General features: G+C 28.9%; 3 protein-coding genes across 4 annotated transcripts; 2 read left to right on the forward strand and 1 right to left on the reverse strand.

Annotated features, from left to right (window-relative positions):
* The first annotated feature begins 360 nt into the window (after positions 1-360).
* On the forward strand, positions 361-7962 carry LOC106692020 (uncharacterized). The gene is made up of 2 exons (XM_014437928.3): positions 361-474; positions 2571-7962. Exons 1-2 carry the CDS (start codon positions 402-404, stop codon positions 4058-4060), a joined length of 1563 nt encoding a protein of 520 aa, XP_014293414.1. The 5' UTR covers positions 361-401; the 3' UTR covers positions 4061-7962.
* Positions 7963-14198: 6236 nt separating this feature from the next.
* Positions 14199-14945, reverse strand: LOC106692018 (RNA polymerase II transcriptional coactivator). The gene has a single exon (XM_014437925.3). The coding sequence runs from the start codon at positions 14861-14863 to the stop codon at positions 14543-14545; it is 321 nt and encodes a 106-aa protein (XP_014293411.1). The 5' UTR covers positions 14864-14945; the 3' UTR covers positions 14199-14542.
* A 2140-nt stretch (positions 14946-17085) lies between these two features.
* Rpn11 (regulatory particle non-ATPase 11) lies at positions 17086-21183 on the forward strand. 2 transcript variants are annotated; one of them, XM_014437931.2, is made up of 6 exons: positions 17086-17180; positions 17386-17629; positions 17842-18058; positions 19245-19357; positions 19673-19873; positions 20855-21183. In XM_014437931.2, the coding sequence occupies exons 2-6, from the start codon at positions 17387-17389 to the stop codon at positions 21014-21016; spliced, it is 936 nt and encodes a 311-aa protein (XP_014293417.1). In that variant the 5' UTR covers positions 17086-17180; position 17386; the 3' UTR covers positions 21017-21183. The 2 variants fall into 2 exon arrangements, with proteins under 2 accessions (XP_014293417.1, XP_014293418.1); XM_014437932.2 differs by having other exon boundaries at positions 17131-17270.
* Positions 21184-22081: the final 898 nt, after the last annotated feature.

Consider the following 22081-nt stretch of genomic DNA (forward strand, 5'->3'; position numbering starts at 1 on the left):
CAGTAGAAATGTTTTTAGCACCACTGTGAAGTAAGCTATTGATATATGAACCTTAGGTTAATGGTAGTGAAATAGATTATTTCTATTCTTATTTCACTACTTCAGTGTTTCCATAAATTTGATATGAATTATTATATGAATGAATTAAGCATATGAAGCCAATTGGCTTATTTGTAGGATAGAAATATTTAGTTATTAAACTAAAAATGCATTAATGTAATTATTTAGAATCCTGACTTTGAATAAAAGTTGTAACTTTGATAGAAGCCCAAATATTTGCACATCAAACAATGATTAATTAATTAATAACTATTAGTTGCTTGTAATAAATAAAAGGAATGATTTTTTTTCAACTGCTAAATGAATGGTTATTGTTTCAGATGAATAAAGACTGAATAGAAATGAAGCTGTTTGAGCTGCTTCCAATTCTGTCATTAGTCCTCGGGGGCCTCACAGGTCCTTCTGCTTTGCCAAGTGAGTATTATGGCAGTAAGTAAAGTATTTAATTATTTTTCCAATCCAGCAATATTTTGATTTATTTTATATCTTATGCCCTATATTTCCCTCTTTCTTATTATTAAATTAGATTTTTTCTTTATAAATTAATTAGTTTATCCTTATTTATTTTAAAACACCCCATAAATTATTTTTAATGCTATCATTACTGATTTTTTACATTCTCTTATCTTTGATATAAATAGAAGAGAAAATATTGTGATCATAAAAAATTTTGAATTCGAGTTTTAAATAAAAATAAACATTTTAAGGTCCTTGAGTCGAAATGACCAAGAATCACGTAATAGTCTGAGTGTATTGAACAGCCTTGTTCAAAAATGAAAAAAAGTATGAAACTCAAATTAAGTATGTAAGGTAGGTTATATTATATTATATTATAGCTACTTTTCCGATACAATTGACTTACTAGAAGTGTCACTTTATATAATTTATTTTACACAATTTTACCATTTTCTCCAAAACAGTTCTAATAATTTTTTGATAAACCCATCATATCAATTTACAATTAAGTGGTCTTGTCCTCACTGAAACAGATGGACTTAAATGGCAAATTTCAAAAAAACTTCCTCTAAAGTACCTTAAATTTGATTGATTGGAAATAATTAACCAACTCTTATTGTTTGATGTAATAAACAATGTTATATTTATACAAAGAAAGAAAAATTTGATAATTAATTAAAGGAGAAAATAAATGCCTTTTTTTCCTATGGTTGTTATGATGCTAATCATACCATTTTAGCTATTATCATAACAACATTGGAAACACAAAAACGTAGTGACAAAGTTTTTTTTTCTTAACTGATTAATATAAATATACTAAGAGGAAGTTTTTAATTGTGGATAGTAAAAAAATTGTCAAATTAGATATAATTTCAAGTCAAATTAGGGTGGGAAGTGAAAAATTATCTGATGTATACTTCATGCCAGATTTTTTTTAGTTAGTTAACAATGTTATAATATAAAAGTTAATTATAACCAAATAGCTACAGAAGGGGAAAGAAGACTACCATTTCATTGGTGTCTACCCTGAACTAAAAGAAAATGAATTTTATATCTACCTAAATAAACTGTGATACTGCTGTTTTATTTAATGTATATAATACTACATAAATTTATCATCAATTAATAATTTCTTTATGACATGGACAAATTTTAGTTTACGAATTCAGTATCAATGCAGAAGATTGACGAATATCTAATTATAATTATAGTTGTTTGACTTAGTAATTCAATATATTAATAGAGACAAAAGTTACTCCTATTTTTTTTTTCTGTTAACTTTCGTTGACACTAAAATATTATTTCTGAGCTATCTACATTATAACTATTACCAATTCAATCTTCTTTTTTTTTTCCATTCCCTCTAAAACCGAAAAACATTAAATTGATAGGTTGCATTACATATGGTTACATAATTCAAATTGAATAATACCTTTGTCTACCAATGGTACTTAAAGGTATACAGTGAAATACTTATCTTGTTGTTTTGATGTGTCAGTTCCATATGAATTCTGCTATAAAATATCTGGAGGTAAGGGGCCTCCTAATTCAACCTTAATTACATTTATTATGTCTATTGCATTACAAACATTTCTTAGGCTTCCAAGAGGCAACCAATGGTCACTCAAGCTCAATTTATTTATAAAATTAAAGTTATAAAACATATCTATAATCAACATATCTATAATATCTGTAGCTTAAATATATTTATATTTTAATGTTATCAAACTATACTAGTGTTAAATTACTGTTTGATTATAATTACTATTTTTTTCTTAAATAAGTATTTCTATTAACAAAAATCGATATTAGTTCATAGATAGCTCCATAAAATTTATGTTTGCCCTAAATGTCTCTCCCAATAGAAAATAATCATAAATTATCTCAGGAAATAATCTTGTTTACAAACTCAAACTATTTATTTGACAACTTTTTGACACTTTCAATTAAATTATTGATATAACTATCATAAAAAATATTAAAATTTTTATATTATATTTCAGGAAAATATTTACCCTGTATGTAACTAATATAATCTGTTTGCTTTGTTTCAGTGACTGACTATTCACAACTCAACCATGATGAACCAACCCACTGGACCAAAGCTGCGACAACAGGAGGGACAGAGGCTGTGGGAACCAATGGTCGAGGAACAACAACAGCTGGGCCATGGTCAGAAAATGGAACAGAAATAATAAACAACGGTACAGAACCTACTGAAGTTGATTCAATTACGACAAACTCTAAAACAGTCCCTATTGCAATGGAAAGTTCAACTGCAGATGGCTCAACACCTGAAGCAACAACTACTGAAAAAGTTTATGAAGAACAGTTTTATAGATATGATGTCGACGATATGCACAATCTTTTTCCTGGGGACGATGCTGCTGATAAACGAGAAATGTCTGATGATGATATGGATAAAATACTTAGTAGCTATAGGAAACAAAATGACAAGCTACAAACCGACTATAAAGAAGGTTTTGATAGTGAGCAAGATGATGAAATTAATCGAAATGATGCACTTTTGCCAACAGTGGATGACAACTATGATACTCCCTTTAAGAAGTGGGATAGAGAAAGTGAAGAGCAAGAAAAGCTTCTTGAGAATATTGTTTTCCAAGCCAATGATACTTTTGACATGGAAGTAGAGCGTGAAAGTTCTGATTCGCCCAGTAGATGGTTTCTTTTATTATTAGCAGGCAACTCCACTATTGTTAAACTCCGTCAAAAAGACTTTGCCAAATATTTGAAACTTAACTTAGCTGCAAGGCTTTCTTTAGAATATGATGAAGTGAAAGTCAATAAAGTAGTTCTCGCTCCTCCTAGATTAATGGTAAATGTAAGTGTTGTGCCCTCTGGAATGGGAAACCTAGATGATGAATTTGATTTGAATGAAAGACTTTTTGGTGAAGAAGAAGCACCATTACATAAACTAGCTGAAACTAATGCAACCCTTCTTGAATTATCAGGTGAAGAATATCACGTTGTAAGATTTCTGAGTTTACGATCACAGCAGCCTGTTTCTTTAGATGAGGCTTCCTCTGAAACAGTTATAGTTACAGACAGACACACAGAAGTAGATATAGAAAAGATAATATATACTGTAGTAGGAGGAGCTTGTCTTATTTTGTTGCTGACTTTAGTAATAGCACTTTTCCGATTATATATAATATCCCTTAAGGTCAAATGGCCTTGGAAAAGAGAAAAACTATTTTCAACATTACCGAGGCACCAAAGAATGTCTGATTCCCCACCAGGCCCATTGGTAATCTACTCAGGTGCTTTTGTTGATAGAAATGGGCCACCATCAGGCAGTTGGATTGAAGAGAACTATTCACGGGAGGAAGCTAAGTTGGAGAATCCTCTTGACACTATGATCGATCCTGGTATTCTCGAAAATCCTAAGTTTCAAGTGGATTCGAGGCTCCATATTCTCGGCTGCCGACCTAACCACCTGCTCTTACCACATACTCCTGTCAGGCACAAGAATTTAGATGTCAGGATACCACGTGGATTGGATAATCCCAATTATCAGACATAGTCTGTTTCTTAATAAACCAACGATACTTTAGTTTAGTTTATTTTATTTTTTAATTACAGATATTGGAACTAAGTGTCAGATTATAAGATATGAATTTTTTCCTGTACATGTTAATAAAATAATCAAAGAAGGGAGAGTATCAAAGATCTAGAGGTCATGTTTATATAACTAAAAGAAAATAACCTTTTGAGATTTGAGATTTTAAGTTAATTTTTAAAAAGTATTTAGTAATGTTTGTCTCTTAGTAGTTTCAAAAAAGTTATTTATGAATAAGAAACTTTCATAGTCTTCCAATTGTTCTTTAAAACTTATACACCCCTGAAAAAATATTCAATTCCTATTAAGATAAAGAGCAACAGTTCAGATTTCAGTGACTATAATTTTTTTTTCTCAGAATTTAGTATCTTTTCTTTTGCAATCAACTCTAAACCAAGCCATAAAATAAATAAATTGTTGTATTTTTTAATTTAAAAAAGTTTAAGCAGTTCTTGAAATAATAATGTTGCTCTTTTGGATTTGGTGTTTATTTTTTATCTTCAACTCTTTTCTAAATACGCATGTTTTTCTCTACCTCACACACAATACAGTGTAAATATATTAATGCACTGTTTGCTTTTGCAAAAACCTATTAGTTCACTTCTATTGTCAGCTAAAACTGGAGATAAAACATGAAAACCATTGTTTAGTTCCAAATCAGTGTTTATAACACATATGGAGTTGTATAAACACATCTAAAACTGAAAAACTAATTTAATATCAAGAGAACAACCAATGCTCGATCATCAAAACTGAAGCATGAACTATTTGCAAAGTAATCAATGTTCCTAAAATTTATCTCGCTCTCACATTCTATGTCCTCATAATTTTTTCTGTACCTTCACAATTATTAGTTAAAATGTCCAAACAAAGAAATATACACACTATTGCATCAACCTGACATAAATTTGAAAAAAAAAATTATTTTATTAATCTGTTATAAAACATCTTTTGAACAATGTTTTTTTTATCTAAAATAACTAATGTGACTCTTTTAAATAAAAAATCTTTTTTTCTAATGACAGTTTTCACTGTTGGAGAACATTTTATTAGTTATTCCTACTATTTGCATGAGACCAATATCTAAACTGATCTGAAAAATATAATCACTAACTTATGCATTACCTAGTTGATTACTTGAACTAATCTATCTATTAAATTGGGTTGTTTAGAAGATTACACAATTATCAAGTGTAAAGTTTCCTTATATAACTTCCAAGGAAGTTTAGCTTTTAATAAATAATAATAATAGTATCAAATTAGTAAGTTAATCACACTCTTCAGGATTAATAAATTTTTGGATAAGTTCGGCTCGTCTCATTTATGTTTTAAAACATAGTAAAGTCAAAATAAATGCATGATAAATATTTCTTTAATAAATTAAAAACCTAGTTACATATTATTCAGCAGGATAAAACTTTTATTCAAAATCAACTTTAATATTCTGGGAGAAAACATTATAGAAATAATATATTCATTTATGATATAAAATTCATGAGAATTAAAAATGTTGGAGGTAATGTCAGTTTCTTCACTACACTACTCGTCATTCTTTTCACTACAAAGCTAATGTTAGTTTCTTACAGAATAACAGAGAAGTAAACTGTATTGGAAACATAAATAAAGTATACTGAATAATTTAACAAATTAATTTTTTTAAACATTTTTACAGAACTTACTAGCTAATTTAAACATTTTCTGCATGTTTTAAACCTTAAATATTTTATACCGATGAAGGCAATAAAATACCACTTTCATACATAACTCATTTCATTACAATGTAATTTGATAATTTTTAAATAATCATTCATCACAAGACAAAGAACTCCACATAATAAACTCAGCATCTATCATGGAAATTGATGTTGACCTTTATAACACTAACTTTAAATGTTTCCTATTCATTTTAAAATACTCCTTTTTACCTACAATGAGAAATCTTATCACTGGTCGTTCTTGCTTTATAACAGAGCTATCAATACCACTGTTAAATAAAACAAAAACAAGTCAAAAAATCCTGATGTAATTTTATTGTAGCTAAAAATATATAAAGCTTTCATTTCTTGATGCAACATTGTGTTCAATGTAGAGGCAAATGAATATAGATTTGTTAGGGCTTAAGCTTTATACATAAAGCCATGTAAATTAATAGAGCTAATACAAATATTCCTACTGTTTCAAACTTTAATTAAAATGTTTGTTTTGATGTCTTCCATGAATGCATTTATTGATTTTATATCTAGTTGTAATGGGAATATTTTGCACCTCAAGCAATTCTTCATGCAATGAACTCTTTATTTATAGTATTCATTTTTCTTATTTGTTTATTGTTTTTTTTTTTAAAATGAAATGCTCCTCATTGTATCTATTCAATTTCAGCTTGATATCTAAAAGCATTTACTGTTTGCTTCATTATGTAAGGTGGTAAACTAATATCAATGTAAAAGGAGGAAAAAAAAAGTTTAATTTTTGTTAAAATCACTTTAAACTTTGTAATATGCAAAATTACTTTATATTTTGAGTAATAATATAAAAATTCTTGGTTTTGTAATAAGTTGTTACATGATAGTATGTATAGGCCAGATTTGTAATATTCTAAAATATTACAAATGGTGATTAAATAATAATTCCTGAAATTAGGATGTATGAACTAATTGGTTTAGTCAATTTCCTAAAAAAACTTAAAACAAAGGAAGATCAGGAATAAAACTTCCATTATTGTATAAAATATTGTTGAAGATCAGTTAACTTCTTTCAGAATTTTAATTGTTATTTATATGTAAGAAATATATACAATTTAACTAATTTTTAGTAAATGTATGAGTTGTATACTGTTTCAATTGTAGATAAAAATTCCATACATATTATCAAAATATTGTTATTAAATATAATTATTCAGCACAATAGTATTTATTTAAAGCACATAATTATGTTGAGAATTTTTCATGAATTCTCTATTCTTTTCTGGATGAGAATATTAGCTTGAAACTTACATACATATATCATAAGCACTAAATATTTATGACTAATGAATCTGATAAAACTACTCTTCAGGAAACCAAGAAAACTTATAATGTTAATCGACTTGATTTCCTCAGAGTATAGTTTTCTTAAGAAAAACTCCTTTCTATTACAATAAAAGCAGTTGAAAACTTTTTTTTTTCATATTCATTAGTTTTACACATCACCAACAACTTTAAAGAATTAAATTTAACCATATTTGCTGTTATCGATGTCCCTATTTGATTATGCAGTAAGTAGAAAAGCATAATAACAGATAATAAAGTCTGAATAATATGTATACTTGGCACAGGTGAACTACTTTTCTCCAGATTATTGTTCATAAATACAAAAAAAAAAGTTGACTCCTAAAGAAAAAAATAATATTAAAAAATATAATGAACCATGAAGTTGCTTGCTGTAGAATTTAAAGATTATTAATATTGGTAAATGTTAATAATAAAATAGGAGCAGAAGTCCTAGACTTATTTAAAATTATATGACCCCAAGAGGCATAATATCCACAATATCAATGAAACATTGAAAATTAAACCTCCTTAAGTTAAAACTCTGGTAGTGCAAAGCCAATGTATAAATTAAGAATTGTTTATGAACTGATATAATAAAAAAAAAAAATCATTTATTATTTGTAGCATTTATAGATTAAACTATTCTGTGTAGTCTTAGTGAAATTTTATGTATATTTTCCAGAAAAAAAAGCTTACTATAGTTAATGTTTTGTTTTTTTAGGCATGATGTTTATTTAGTCATTTCATAGTCAAAGTGTCGTCCTTACATTAATGTGATTCCCTGTGAATAAATGTAAATAGCTGATATTAATAAATAAATACTCAACCTCTGTTGAATTTATTCTCTTAATAACCCATCCAACTTCCTTTATAATACTTATAGGTTTTCCTCGCCTAAACTCCTTTAGTCTTTCTTCTGCAATGATAGTAACATTTTTCCGACATAATTAACCTTACTAGAAATGAATTGAAGGCGATAAACAGAACTCCTCACGGGCCACTGCCCCTTACAATATCATTTTAAGAAGATTGAGTTGGTGGAGGATTCCACCTGTCATCTATATGTGGAAGACGAAGAAAAGGCACAGCATATTCTATGTGAATGTGAAGCCCTAGCCTTCCAAAGACTGCAGAAATTGGGACAGGATAGAATGGAACCTGAAGATATTACTAGAACTGACCCAAAAGAATTAATGAGCTTCCTAAGAAGCATAGGATTCATATGGGATATCTAGTGGGAAAGAGGGGTAAATCACAAAAGATCCAACTGGATCGAGGTGAGAAAGGGATTCCCGACCCTCAGTTTAATAGTAATAGTAACATTTTTGGCAGCATTCACTTTCGGTAAGTAGTCACAGAACCATGCAGAATTACAATTTGGACAAGTGCCTATTATAGCAATTTATTTACATACCCAAGTTTATTTTCTAATGCTCCATAGCAAGGGTATAAATAGTTGGTTGCAAATGACAGGTTTAGCTCAATAGGAGTCCCAAATTGGTGTTGGAGAATTTTTTTTTTAAAACAATATAACAAAAAAATATGATATCAAATAATAATATTAGTAGTAATAAAATTAAAAACTAAAATCACATTATCATGTGTAGCACACTGCCACCTACACCTTCAATTTTTTATTAAGAAGCTCAGGAGCCCCAAAACTTGGATCCCACAGTCTTCTTAAGCCATACTTACACCATTGCTTTGAGCACTAAAGATCCCGACAATCTTATGTCATAGGCTATTACTTTATTAATCTCAGTGCAATCCCATTGTATTCGAATATAAAGTCAAGGTAGCAAAACTGCTTTATTCAGTCCTGATTTACAATAAATTGGTTGTTTCACATATCAACTATACTATTAACTTTACTTACCTGAGAAGGTTATGGTCAAACAAGGTTCCTAGAATGGGTTTGGCTCAGACTGTGAGTAATTGCATAGATGATAGGCGACTATGAGCACTTTCGGCGGTAGATATGAGAAACTCTGCACTGTAACTTTTCTTATCAGTTCTATGCTTACTTTGCTGATTAGTTACTTTTGTTGAGTTTTTGTAAATTTATCTATTCTCTTTATCAAGCAAGTTGTTTCTTATTGTTTCTGAAGTTGTTTTTATTTGTATTTGTCACAAATCCGCAGAGTTTTCCTCAGGAAAAATTATAAATGTAACTCCTTATTTAAAAGTGTGAATAGAGAAATTTTACATTGTGACAAAAATATGTTGGTATTAGCTATATTAGACTAATAAGGAGAAAAATATAATAATTATTATATATATAGATGTTAATCAGAGACCTCAAGATGGGGTGATAACCCCACAATGTTGTTTTTCATTATAATGGTATAAAATAAATATGAAACAAGGAAGAGTGTATATATTTTTTTACCTTCGGTTAACAAAAGGAATCATCTTTCTCTTTCTCGTTATACATTTATATAGTAATTGCTGCCATTATTATATTTTTCCACAGGAGAGTACAAAAAAAAAAAAATAGGGGGAAAATTTTTCTTCATTCAACGTTCTAATTACATTTTTGTTCAAACTTTTTAAAGTTTTTCTACTTTTACTTAATACTTTTTAGTTTTTTGACAAAAGATATATTCGTATGTAAATACACAATTAAAATCTAAGCAGGACATGTAATGTAAAAAGTTAGGGGTAATTATATAGGAAATTTTGCTTGAAAATAATATTTTTAAAACTCCTTTCTACATACTGTGTATAACATTTTTTTTTAAAACTTAAAATTAAGGTAGTTTTAATAAATTGAAAAATTAAATTCCAGCCTTCATAATAAAAATATAAAAACATCTAATATGATTAGCTTTCTCATAGCTCCTCAATTGTGGACAAAACTTTAGTTTTTTATGTATGTTAGCATAAATATAAGTCTTTAATTTGACCTAACCAAAGCAAAAGATATTTTTTGAAATTGAACTAATAAGTATTATGACCTATATAAAAAAGAAAGCTGAACCATAATCTATATCCAATCTATATGTAAATATGTAGAATCTTAACTTTTTCTGTAAAGAAACTTCTAGCTATAGACAATGAGTATTAGCAAAGAGCTACAGAAATATGTATTGTTAACTATCTGTTAAATATTACTTTAATGTAAAAGGACTTTATTATATCAATTACATTAGCAAGTAATAATTAGAATAACTACATTTATACCAATACACATGTATATCCCAATATCTCCCTACTTCAAATCAATCATCAAACTATAAGGTCTAGGATGATCCATTTTTTCTCACTGGAACCCATTGTGAACAAGAAGTTGTCTGGAATCATTCCCTCTGCCCTTCTTCCAATTCTGTATAGAGTAGCTGTGCCCGTCAATCGAAGTAATGTTTGCTCTGCTTCTATTTGTCACTCCAATTTTTTTTTAATGCCTTTTATGTCAACCACTTTGGACTGTAAACTGTATTTGGTAGTTAAAAGACTCTTCCTCTGTCTAATACATCTCTAGAATTAGTATCATATTCCTCCCTCATTCTACCCCATAGCAATATGTCAGCAATGAAAACATCAAATCCTGCCAAATTTCCAGAAAATACCATTTAATTGAGCATGAAATATTTTGGTGGCACAACGAAACAGAAGTTGTAGAACAGAATTTATAGCGACCCCAAGATATATTATAAGTATATACATTTATCCATTCATCATCAAGTTCCATTTGCCAAAAAACTTATTTATATAATTAAAATATTTAACATTTTCCTCATTACATAACACTCTATCCAAGAACCAGAGAATTTATCCAACTTGATGGATATTCTACTCATAATCTCTTCCTAGGTTTCTGATTTTAAATTGCTTCTTCTACTTGAAAACGTAATGGAAATGGAATCTCATAAGTGGATGCACTGTAGGGTCCAAAGAATAATCCAGGTCTATATGAACTTGTCATAAAGATCAGAATATCGTTCTTATTCAGTAGAATTTATACCAGCAACTAAATTTAAGGCATACATGCTGCTAGCCCGAGAAGGTGTTCAATATTTCAAAATTCAACTAAAATTTATCTTTATCTGAACATAGTGATTTACATTTTCCAGCCACAGATAAGTTCTCACCTGAATATGTTATCAGTTTCTTCTTGGAATGAGTCATCCCTACAATTCTGTGAGCAAGCCGCTCAGATAACAAATTTCCTTAAACCATTGTATCTAATTTAAAGACTTATGTCATTCCAAAAAGAAATAACTTGACATTCCAATATTTACTAGAATTCTCTTCATTCACTATTTTACAAAGATCTCATAGGATAAAGTTTCCCTGCTTGTATTTCTATCATGACACTAGATGTGCTTTAATAATGTGAAGCAAAGTGGCTAAGGCGATGGCATTGATTACAAGATTGCATATAGATATGCAGGACACTTACCTAAAACATGTTCAAAGGCACAATAACTACAATTTTTAACTCTTCTACTTGAATGAACTGTTTTCTTTGAAGTTTTATTCCATTTAATTGGAAAGATATTTATTTTGGTTATTTTCTTGTTATGTGGACATCTCTTGATATTGCCTCTCCTTGTTTAATCACTACCTTAAGTAGACTTAGCTCCAAAACTTTATTCACTGATAAATCCTTCTCCCTAAGTATTTTTTCTCTAAGAGAATTGTTGTTACAACCCAAAATAGAATGAAAAACAATCGGTCCATCTATCAAGTTGTCCTTTAATTTACAGGTCTTGGATACTTCTCTTAACCTTACTACATAGTCTGCATTTGACTCAGATTCTAACTAAATGCATGTAAAAAATTGATATTGATTATAATTTAAATTTCTTTGGAGGATATTCATGAGAATGTTCACATAAGTACCTTATAATATCCTCAAATTTATCTTAATTAGTTGATACAATATTTAAATTTTTTACTGTTCTTTCACCTATGATATGTTTGAAAAGAGAACATTTCCTTTCTCTTCAAATATTTCATTTCCTCCAGCCTCCTTTAAGTAGAATTCAAACCACTCCTTAAATTTTATCTTATCTTGAGCTGGGTTATATTCCACATTGAATAGTCTTGGAGATTTAATAAAAGTACGTATTTTTCTTCTTTTTGTAAAGCTTAAGTACAAAATATGATCTATTCTTGATTATCTCATCTAAAATAAGGAAGAACATTTGGACTGAGGTAATACATCAAATATTACAAGAGTTTGAGCAACCCACATAGCCAATTTACTTTTGGACTTTGATTAGAATTGGTTGGTAATTTCAGGAATTAAGTGCCTACTTAGAAAATATAAACCAAATAAATCAATAGCTCAGTGGAGTGATCAATTTAGCTACTGGGGCTTAGTTTTATAAATTATATCTCTATATATCTTAACTATAGTCTTTAAAATAAAGCAAAGAGTTTAGTCTACCAAGAATAAGTTGCAGACTGATACTGCTAATCTTATGGTAAAATTCTTCGTACTCTGATCTTAGCTAATAGGATGAGAAGCGATGACAGAATTTGTGGCAAAATTCTGATGTAGAAATAAAAGGGTCATGTTTTATTGACAGTCGAGTAGAAACATGGAAATTTAACCAAGATTTGGTTAAAATCAGTATTGTGTTTGTGTCAAATAGAATATTTGTATATTTACTAACAAAAAACTATGTTCAAAAACTACAATTCTCTATACTCTTTAATTTTTATCAGACTATTTATAAATAGTGTTCAGCACACAAATACGTCTGAAGTAACCAAATTTAGAGGATTTGTTTTATTGGTATGAGAAACTAATAATAATTAGTTATTTCAGAAATAAAAAGTGTCATTTCTCAAATAACTTCAACTTCAAAACTTTTGAATAAATAAAATGATTTAACAACAATTAATATTTCAGAAAAAAGTATTTTTATCAATAAAATAAAATGGGAAAGAAAAAATAGTAATAACTTAAATAAAGTAGTAATAAGAAAAAAAAAATTACACTTAATGTACAATTAACATATTTTACAAGCATATTGGAAAATGACTGAACTAAAATAGATAACTAAGTTGGTCATTAGTGATAACATTAGCAAAAGACAGTTATTGCAAACTGAGCTAAACAATCATTAAACATAGGAATTGAAAAAATTCAAAATGTTAAAATTGTTCTTATAATGTTTTAACTTCAACCAGGAGTCAATTACCATAACTTTCTACCAATATTATTCTTTGAAAATACCACATACAATTTATTAAATTTTTTTTTCTAAAATCAATGGAACAAAAGAACTCAGTGATGACAAATACTTCAATAAATGTCTAATACTTGTTTTATTTATATATGCATATAAAATGTGTAGATTAAGATAATTATAAAATACTTCGATCTTTGAAAGGACTGCCTAAATACGGCGGATTGCGGTCAGCAAAGAACAACATAAATAAACAAAACTATATTTATTTATTTTATGCCGACCTTTCGACCTGAGTTTCAGGTCTTCATCAGGGGTTGTACATAACTATGCTTTTGTTGGAAATTCTTTTGTTTTATAACAGATAAATAATAGCTTTTTATACAGATAAAAACAGGATATAATTATTTTAGTCAGGAAGATTTAATTATTTAATTTGAAGAGGAAGTAACCTTAAATGTTTGACTTAAAACTAAATATCAGAGTTCATGCTGAAAAAGTTAATCTAAGTAGTCACTACCATCACACAAAATGAAAAAGAAAATGTATTACTTCTTCAGTACAGTAACTTGATATTTATAATAAAAATTAATAGTACAATCTTTTATCAGAAGTTCCCACCAACCCTGTGCAAAACAACTAGTCATTTAATAACTACAGTCCAAAATTTCCCTTTAAATTTAGTATTAAATCAAATGTAAGAAATTCCTTCCCATTAAGAAGAAACTGTTCGAAACAAATTTATAGTAATTAACACTGAATTCATCAGATCAAAAATACAATTGTTTAATACAATAAAATTAAGATTAAAATAACTTCATTCTTCCTTATACCACAGGTCTACATTACCAATTTAACAGATATGATAAAAAAGAATTTTGTCGTTCATCAACTTTGCTCGAGGATTAGGAATTAAATAAAACTCTAAAATAAAAAAAAAATAAAACGAACTTTATTAACAACTTATGACACACATCTCTGTGGTAAAAACCAATACAAAATAAGTTTTCAAAACTTTTTGAGTACAATCTCTCTAAATTGAATGATTCTTAAAAAATCATGTTACATTAACTGTGAACACTTCAGGTCATATACAATACAGGTACAGAAAAACTACACAAATTGAATTATAAAAACTGACAATATACAACATACTTAATATGTTATATATCATTAACTCAGAAAATGCTTATAACTAAACTTACTGCTTCACATGAAAAGTCCCAGGTAACCAATGTTCTGGTAAAACAACGAGAACTGCATCTTGATTAATTTTATGCCATATTTTTAAGGGCTTCATTAACTTCATCAACAGCGCCACACAGTTTTCTCCACTGTTCAACGCTAAGTGAAATGCCTTTTTTACCAGGTTTCAGTTCACCATCAGCTTCATAAAATTCTCTTATGTCCACCATGAGTTTTCCTTTAAATTCTCTAACTTTCAAAAAACGCCTCTTATCGAGATGCCATGAGTTTTCATCTTCATCATCTTTAGCACGGCTCGTTTTAGCTTTTTTGGCTGCTGGCTTCTCTACTATATCGTCAGGTCCTGAATCAGATGTATCAGAATCCTTCTTTGCTTTTCTAGGGGCCATGACTAAAACAAATATTAAGCTACCCGGCAGATGAACTAACTAACAATGGCGAATGCTTCGTCACACAAGTTTGATCAAACGATTAATTTTACCGCTAAACTGCAACTGGTACCAACCGGTTTTCGAATTTCTGGTAAATTTCATAACAAATAATATGTATATATATTTTTATCAATTCAATATTTTAGCAATAACCATGTATTTTTAAAAAATATTGTTAGTAAAAATTTATCCCCAAAAAAGGGATTTTCTGTGGTAAGTAATTTTATATTTGAACCCCCCCCCCCTTAATTAGTAATATTTCAATGTTTCTAAAACGAAATTTGTTGAAAAAACGACTAAGGATTTTAAATAAATTCTCCAAATGTTGGAAAGCTTTATGTATTAATTATATACTGGAAACGAAAAATAAGATTGTCCTGAGAATCGAAAATTTCCATTCATATTTTAAGTTTTATTTATTTAGAAATTTAGACTTCAACGAACATATCTGATCGGTATCAGTCTGTATCTGTAGTCAAATTTTTGTTTGGGCATAATAAATTTAACCGTTTTTATCCGGTTTTGTTATTATACCTAGATGGTTCCTTATTAGTTGCTCAAATTTTCTTTTCAAATTGCTTAAACACATTTTCCTTGGCAAGCAAATATATTGCGAAGACCTCTCTTCCAATGCAGTCCTAAATTTGAAGGAAAGTTTGAAATAATATAACAACATTGTCGTTCTAGCAATTGTGTTCTGTCTATCAACTTATGCTAATGGGAACTGGCGCTCTTCGAGATAACTATGGCTAATCTTTGGGCTCTAAAAATTAAAAAAAGCGTGAGAAATAAAAATAAAACGGTAGTGGATTCAAGATGAATAGTATAAAGATGGAAATAAAAAACGACTATCTCTTCACTAACTCACTAAAAATGAAATACAGAATGGGGCCACGAAAATTGTAAGTATGACAGCGGTAGATTTTTAGTTTATTCTAGAAATGGTTAGGTCTTATATATAAACTTAGAGACCCGCTTTAGGCAACCGGTTTCAGCTACCAGTAGCCATTAACCCTCTGTTTTCTCGTAAATGAGGATAAAATGACATTTCAATCAGCGGAATAAATATGTTGCAGGATGTAAAAGAGGGCCTTTGGTTGTTGGCTGTCGAAGAATGGTGAATGGCATAAAGATAAATCTGTGTGGAGGAGGATCGCTGAGTAGGCCAAGGTCTTTGAAGGACTATAGTGTCATCGGATAGGATAGGATACAAATAGATATATATCAGCTTAATTAAATTTTGTACTAAGTTGGTCATAACTTTTCCTTTCTAGAGATATCTTTGTATGCGTCTGAGGAGACGTTCCATAAACATATGTTGGTTAGTAGATGCTCAAGTAATTTTAACGTGGAATCGGTCGTCAACATTTTACACAAGAAACTTATGAGGTAATTCAAGCCGAGATAGCAGCAGAGGGTAACTGCTTCGGGTCTATGTCCATTCCACTAGAATGTCAAGGAATATTGGGCTCGAGAATTCCATTTTAGAGGGGATTTAAAACCTCCGCTACTGCCCCATTCATTTCATTCATTATTTGGCCGACAAGGGATATCGATGGAATGTTCCACTTAGTCTCAGATTTGTCTTCTTGAGCAAATTACAAGTGTTTCACGTTTTCTTTTGTACAAATATTTTGTAGTAACATTTTATGAGAAATATTAAATATTGTCCTCCCAGAAAACGTAGTTTACGCAGTAATCCCTTTTTTTGAAACCAAAATTAGTGAAAAAAAGAAATAAGAGATGTATAATCCGTCAAAATTAATTCACTGATGACTCGCTTATAAAAAAAAATTAACATTCATAAGGTAATGAATGAGCTTTGGCTTTCCTGCAAACATCTTTATTCCAACATATTTTGTAAGAATATGATACACACGAAAACTATGGGTTGTGAATTTAAAAATATGCATAAAATTGTGTAATTATAACCCTCAGTTTTTCCTATTAAATAAATTATAAATATGAATCAGTATGTAATTAAAATTTGCCTGAATTGAATTGCTACATTTATATTCACGAATGATCTGAGAAGTTGAAATTTAGACTGTGTTGTCAAGTCTAGTTTTTTATTTAAAAAAACTTTCTAGCTTAAGTATATAATTATAGAATATAAGTATTTTTTAAATAACAAAATAATAAAGACACTAATCTCATACTGTAGTATTGACATTTTTCGATATTGTGGTGGCCAACCTACTTACATGAGGTTGCAAGATTGTGTACGTTTAAAGGTTTTGATTTGTTTCATGAAGTAATCCCTTGTCAGATTTAGGTATTATTTTCTCTGTCCTTTTTGATGTTTTGTCTCTTTTGAATTTCAATATTTGAGATATTTCTATTATTTACGCTAAATTTAGTTGACGTGAGTTTACTTCAGTTAAATCAACCTTAGTTTTGTGAAAACTTAATGTTCATTGCTGATAAATTAGTTGTCAAGTAAAGATTTCCATCCTCATCTGAATAAATTTTTGTTATAGAATGGATCGTCTTTTGCGTTTAGGGGGTGGAATGCCTGGATTGAGTCAAGCACCACCTCCATCAGATGCTCCTGTTGTAGATACAGCAGAGCAAGTCTATATTTCTTCACTGGCTCTACTTAAGATGTTAAAACATGGTAGAGCTGGGGTGCCAATGGAAGTTATGGGACTTATGTTAGGAGAATTTGTTGATGACTACACTGTAAGAGTAATTGATGTGTTCGCTATGCCACAGACTGGAACAGTGAGTACCTCTTAACTTTGAAATTATAGTGTTTTGAATTTGTTTTCTACCTATGTGATTTTGTTGTATATATTGAACATTTCACTGTTTACATAGGTATAATAACAAATATCCAATTTTTTTAAATCAAATTAGTTCCTTTATCATTTTGTTTACCTAATACCTAACATTTTTATGCGATAGTATCTATATCAGTTTAACATATATTTTAGGGTGTAAGTGTCGAAGCTGTGGATCCAGTTTTTCAAGCAAAAATGTTAGACATGTTAAAGCAAACTGGTCGCCCAGAAATGGTGGTTGGATGGTATCACTCCCATCCAGGATTTGGATGTTGGTTATCAGGTGTTGATATCAACACTCAGCAAAGCTTTGAAGCTCTTTCAGAAAGAGCTGTTGCTGTTGTAGTTGATCCAATCCAAAGTGTCAAAGGTAAGTTAACATTTATGATTAGTTATTAATAATTATATTAACTAGTATCAATAACACTATGGTATTGGTACTGGTTTGTTGTGTTTTATTTAGTATTTTACTTGCTAAAAGGACCAGGCTGTGTTCAATTGCTTATAGTAGTTCATAAATATGTTTAGACTTATATTTAGAGGTTACTTTATGTTTGTGAAAATGTGCCCTGAGTCATCTCTGAGCATTTTAGATACATCCAAGTGATGGTCATTGTCTGCCATATTATAAAAGAAAATATTAATTCTTTGTTTGGGAAAAAAATTATTATTCTTTTGAAGCAAATGTTTTACTAAGTGTACTTGGTATGGAATAGTCGTAAATTTTCACTTAATCTCTATGCATTTCTTAACCTCAATGTAATGATTTAAAATTTAATTTTAGTATAGGAGTCATTATTCCTAAATTTTACTGAAGAAATTACCTTTTTTTGTGTTATTTGTTAAAAGCATCAAAATATATTGTTGCACTACACAGTAGTGCCGAGTACATGGAACCTAAACTTACGAAAAATAAAATTAAAGGTTCTTTGTTTTAAGAAAATTAATAAGTTGTAATTTTCCCAAAAGAGTTGTAATTCCCCTTTAATTATATTTGTAATTTGGTTAGTTTTCATGTACTTAACTCTGCTGTGAAGTAAGCTATCGATATTTTCTAGATTAAGAAGAATTGTGCTGATTAAATGATAGCGATTCTAGATGTTCTTAAGGTTTTGTTGTATCTCTATTTCCAAAAAATATTATACTTACGTATAATTCAAGTGTTGTGATAGTGTCACAAATTTTTACATTTTTTTATAGCTGACACTTTAATAAGGTTTCTATACTTTTAGAACTAATAAACTATACTATATTGATAGTGTTATAGTATTTTTATGTTTGCCTAATATAAATATTGAAACATTTGAAGACACTTAACGAGTATTTTGGGGTATGGATCTAACATTGACCACTTTTGGTATGGTGTAGGTTTGGTTGCCCACCTGTGGCAGTTAATATTCATTTCTTGGTAGTTGTGAGAAATAGATCTTGATATTTCCTCTCTGGTTAGTAAGCAGTGCCAAACTGCCAAACCATAGTTAATTTCAAGACCTGATTTTATTAGCTCTGATATTTTTATGTTATATCAAAAGATTAATTGATTTCATTGATTTTAGGAAAAGTAGTCATTGATGCTTTCAGATTAATTAACCCAAATATGATGGTTCTTGGTCAAGAACCACGACAAACTACATCCAATTTGGGGCATTTACAAAAACCTTCTGTGCAGGTATGTGTGAGATTTGAAAAATTAATTATGAAATTTCTTTATATAATGAAGGTGTTCGGTTTGATGGTATTGTAGATTTCTTAATAAGATGTAATATTTTAGGTAACTATTTGTGTTACTGCTTACTTATTTGATAGACTTAAGTGTTTCTACCTCAAACTAGCTCATTTATTTATTTGTTTTATAGATATTATTTATGCTACTTAAATAGTTTATAGTTTAATGTACACCTTCTTTTTTTAATTATGATTTATTAAATCAATGAAATGATTGGGTGAGAAATATATGTTCATGACCTTGTTTCTAAATTTTTAGGCATTGATACATGGTTTAAATCGCCATTACTATTCCATCAGCATCAACTACAGGAAAAATGAATTGGAACAAAAAATGTTGTTAAATCTTCATAAAAAGTCATGGATGGATGGGCTAATGCTCTCTGACTATTCAGACAATTGTAAAGTTAATGAAACTACTGTTGGTGACATGCTTGAATTAGCTAAGAATTATAACAAGGTATTTGTTTACATTATTTATATTGTTGCGAACATTTAGGTTTTAGATATTATATTTTTTTATTGGTTTTAGTTGCATTTAAGCTTGTAATAACATATTAGAAATGCAGGATGTAAGAGGTACTTAAAAACTGCTGTTTTTAGGAAAATATTTTTAAAGGTTTACACATTCTTAAATAGAATATTAGCTTTGAATCTTTTTTTTTTTTTTATTTGGAGTCTAAATAACTTCAGTTTTACACTATCTGTTCCTCCCCAGTTTTTCAATTACAGTTCCTTTCTCTAACCCCTCGGGTTATAGTAAACATTGAAATACTGCTTTAAGGAATGATATTTGTAAAAAGAATAATACGGTAATGATAAATATAGAGAATAAATGAAGTTTCAATAATATAGTTGATTGAACTCAGTATATCAAACACTTTTTGATCAACTAGGTCTTATACTCGTTAAATTAGTTCTACAAGGCTCAAGTGTTACGGTACGGTGAAAAATGTTTGGGAACTGCTGCTTTAAAGTAACCTTAATTTTGTTTATTTGAAATAAATAACCGGTTATCATTGCTTGTTATAAGAAAAAATGGAGTTAGCAGTTCGAATTGGAATAAGTCAAAACTGCCTGTTATTTTTTGTATTTATGGCAGGAACAGAGTTGATATTTGTTATTTCCACCTCAAGACACTCTAGAGTATATATTTTTATGATAACATTAAAAATAAAAATTTTCGAGTTTCCTGATTTTTTAGATTTTTTTTTTTTTCAAAAATTGATATCTTCTACACTAGTCCAACAATCTACACAAAACATGGTGGCATAAGTTGGATGGTAAGTGAAATTGCATGATATGTGCACTGCATCAAATTTTTAGTTGTTATAATCATTTATTAGCTAGGTAATCCTGTAGTCTTGAAATGTTCTTATTTTTGTTTACATCCTGTGAGTTATGAGTATGCTTTTATCACTTTTCTATTCACTAATTTCAGGCATTGGAAGAAGAGGAGAAAATGACACCCGAACAGTTGGCCATAAAGAACGTAGGAAAGCAAGATCCAAAGAGGCATTTAGAGGAGAAAGTTGATGTACTGATGTCGGCCAATATAGTGCAGTGTCTTGGTGCTATGCTAGATACTGTTGTGTTTAAATGAAGTGGAAATTATTTACAAAAAAAAAAAAAGAAAAAAAAATCAATATTTTTTTAATTTAAATAAATTGACTTTCACTCTCATAAACCTCATAAATGTGTAAATTATATACAAATTTATAAAACTTTTTGTTTGTTTTAAATCATTACATTTTACATGAAAATATTTAATTACATTTTTTTTACTACTTACATATAATGATATCTTGATTATTTGAAAAAGTTTCCCCATTTTCAACTTTCATATTTTTTATTGGCTAATTGTAAATAAAAAGCAGAAGTAATGCTACATAACTTATTTCTGTTTTCTCTTTCTTTGACTATAATCCTTAAAATTCATTTTCTATCTTAATTGTAAGTTTTATTAAGTTATTATTCACCTTTAAATTATTAAATGAAACAACAATCAAATTGATAAAGATTTGCAATTAAGTCTGTCATGTTTAACACATATTTATCCGGTAATGTTTTGCTCCACCATTTACAAAATGTTAGGGCATTTTATGAAATTATCTGTTGCAATGATATAGTCTATATAAAAACATTGTAACTTGATAAAAATCTTATATTTTTCAGAAATTTCAGAAAATGATATCAAACAAATGTCTTTATATATAAATTTATTTTATTTTTTTGCTTTCGGAATTAAAAAAAAAATATATATTGAATCCACAAAAAAGTTGAAATGAATAACTGAAAACACAAAGTTATTATTCTCTTTTTTATTAGATGAAGTAAATTATTTTCGAATATTCAATTTTTTAAACAATTAATATATCTTCAGCGATTGGTACTATTCGAAACATGTTCCAGTATGAAGGGGAATGTTATCATAACTCTCACAAATCAGATAAATTTTCAGTACATATTTCTTTTTCATTATCCATTTTGGACATAACTCATTCTTTCATTTTGATTAAAATTGCATTATAAAATTAAAAATAATGCTACTGAAATAAATATCCAAACATCCAAGTGCTTAAACTTTGAATAAATTGTTCGGAATGCAATGCCAAATAATATGCTTTTACTTTGTTTTTGTTTACATTTGTAACCTTATAGGGAATGG

Source organism: Halyomorpha halys, unplaced genomic scaffold (genome assembly GCF_000696795.3).
Source record: "Halyomorpha halys isolate HHAL.00 unplaced genomic scaffold, Hhal_1.1 Scaffold7317.1, whole genome shotgun sequence".
NCBI classification, from domain to species: Eukaryota; Metazoa; Arthropoda; class Insecta; order Hemiptera; family Pentatomidae; genus Halyomorpha; species Halyomorpha halys.

Coding starts and splice junctions, on each gene's coding strand:
- LOC106692018 (XM_014437925.3), bottom strand. CDS start 14,863: ATGGCCCCTAGAAAAGCAAAGAAGGATTCTGATACATCTGATTCAGGA.
- Rpn11 (XM_014437931.2), top strand. CDS start 17,387: ATGGATCGTCTTTTGCGTTTAGGGGGTGGAATGCCTGGATTGAGTCAA. Junction 18,059..19,244: donor TCCAATCCAAAGTGTCAAAG/GTAAGTTAACAT, acceptor CATTGATTTTAG/GAAAAGTAGTCATTGATGCT. Junction 19,874..20,854: donor TAGCTAAGAATTATAACAAG/GTATTTGTTTAC, acceptor CACTAATTTCAG/GCATTGGAAGAAGAGGAGAA.
- LOC106692020 (XM_014437928.3), top strand. CDS start 402: ATGAAGCTGTTTGAGCTGCTTCCAATTCTGTCATTAGTCCTCGGGGGC. Junction 475..2,570: donor AGGTCCTTCTGCTTTGCCAA/GTGAGTATTATG, acceptor GCTTTGTTTCAG/TGACTGACTATTCACAACTC.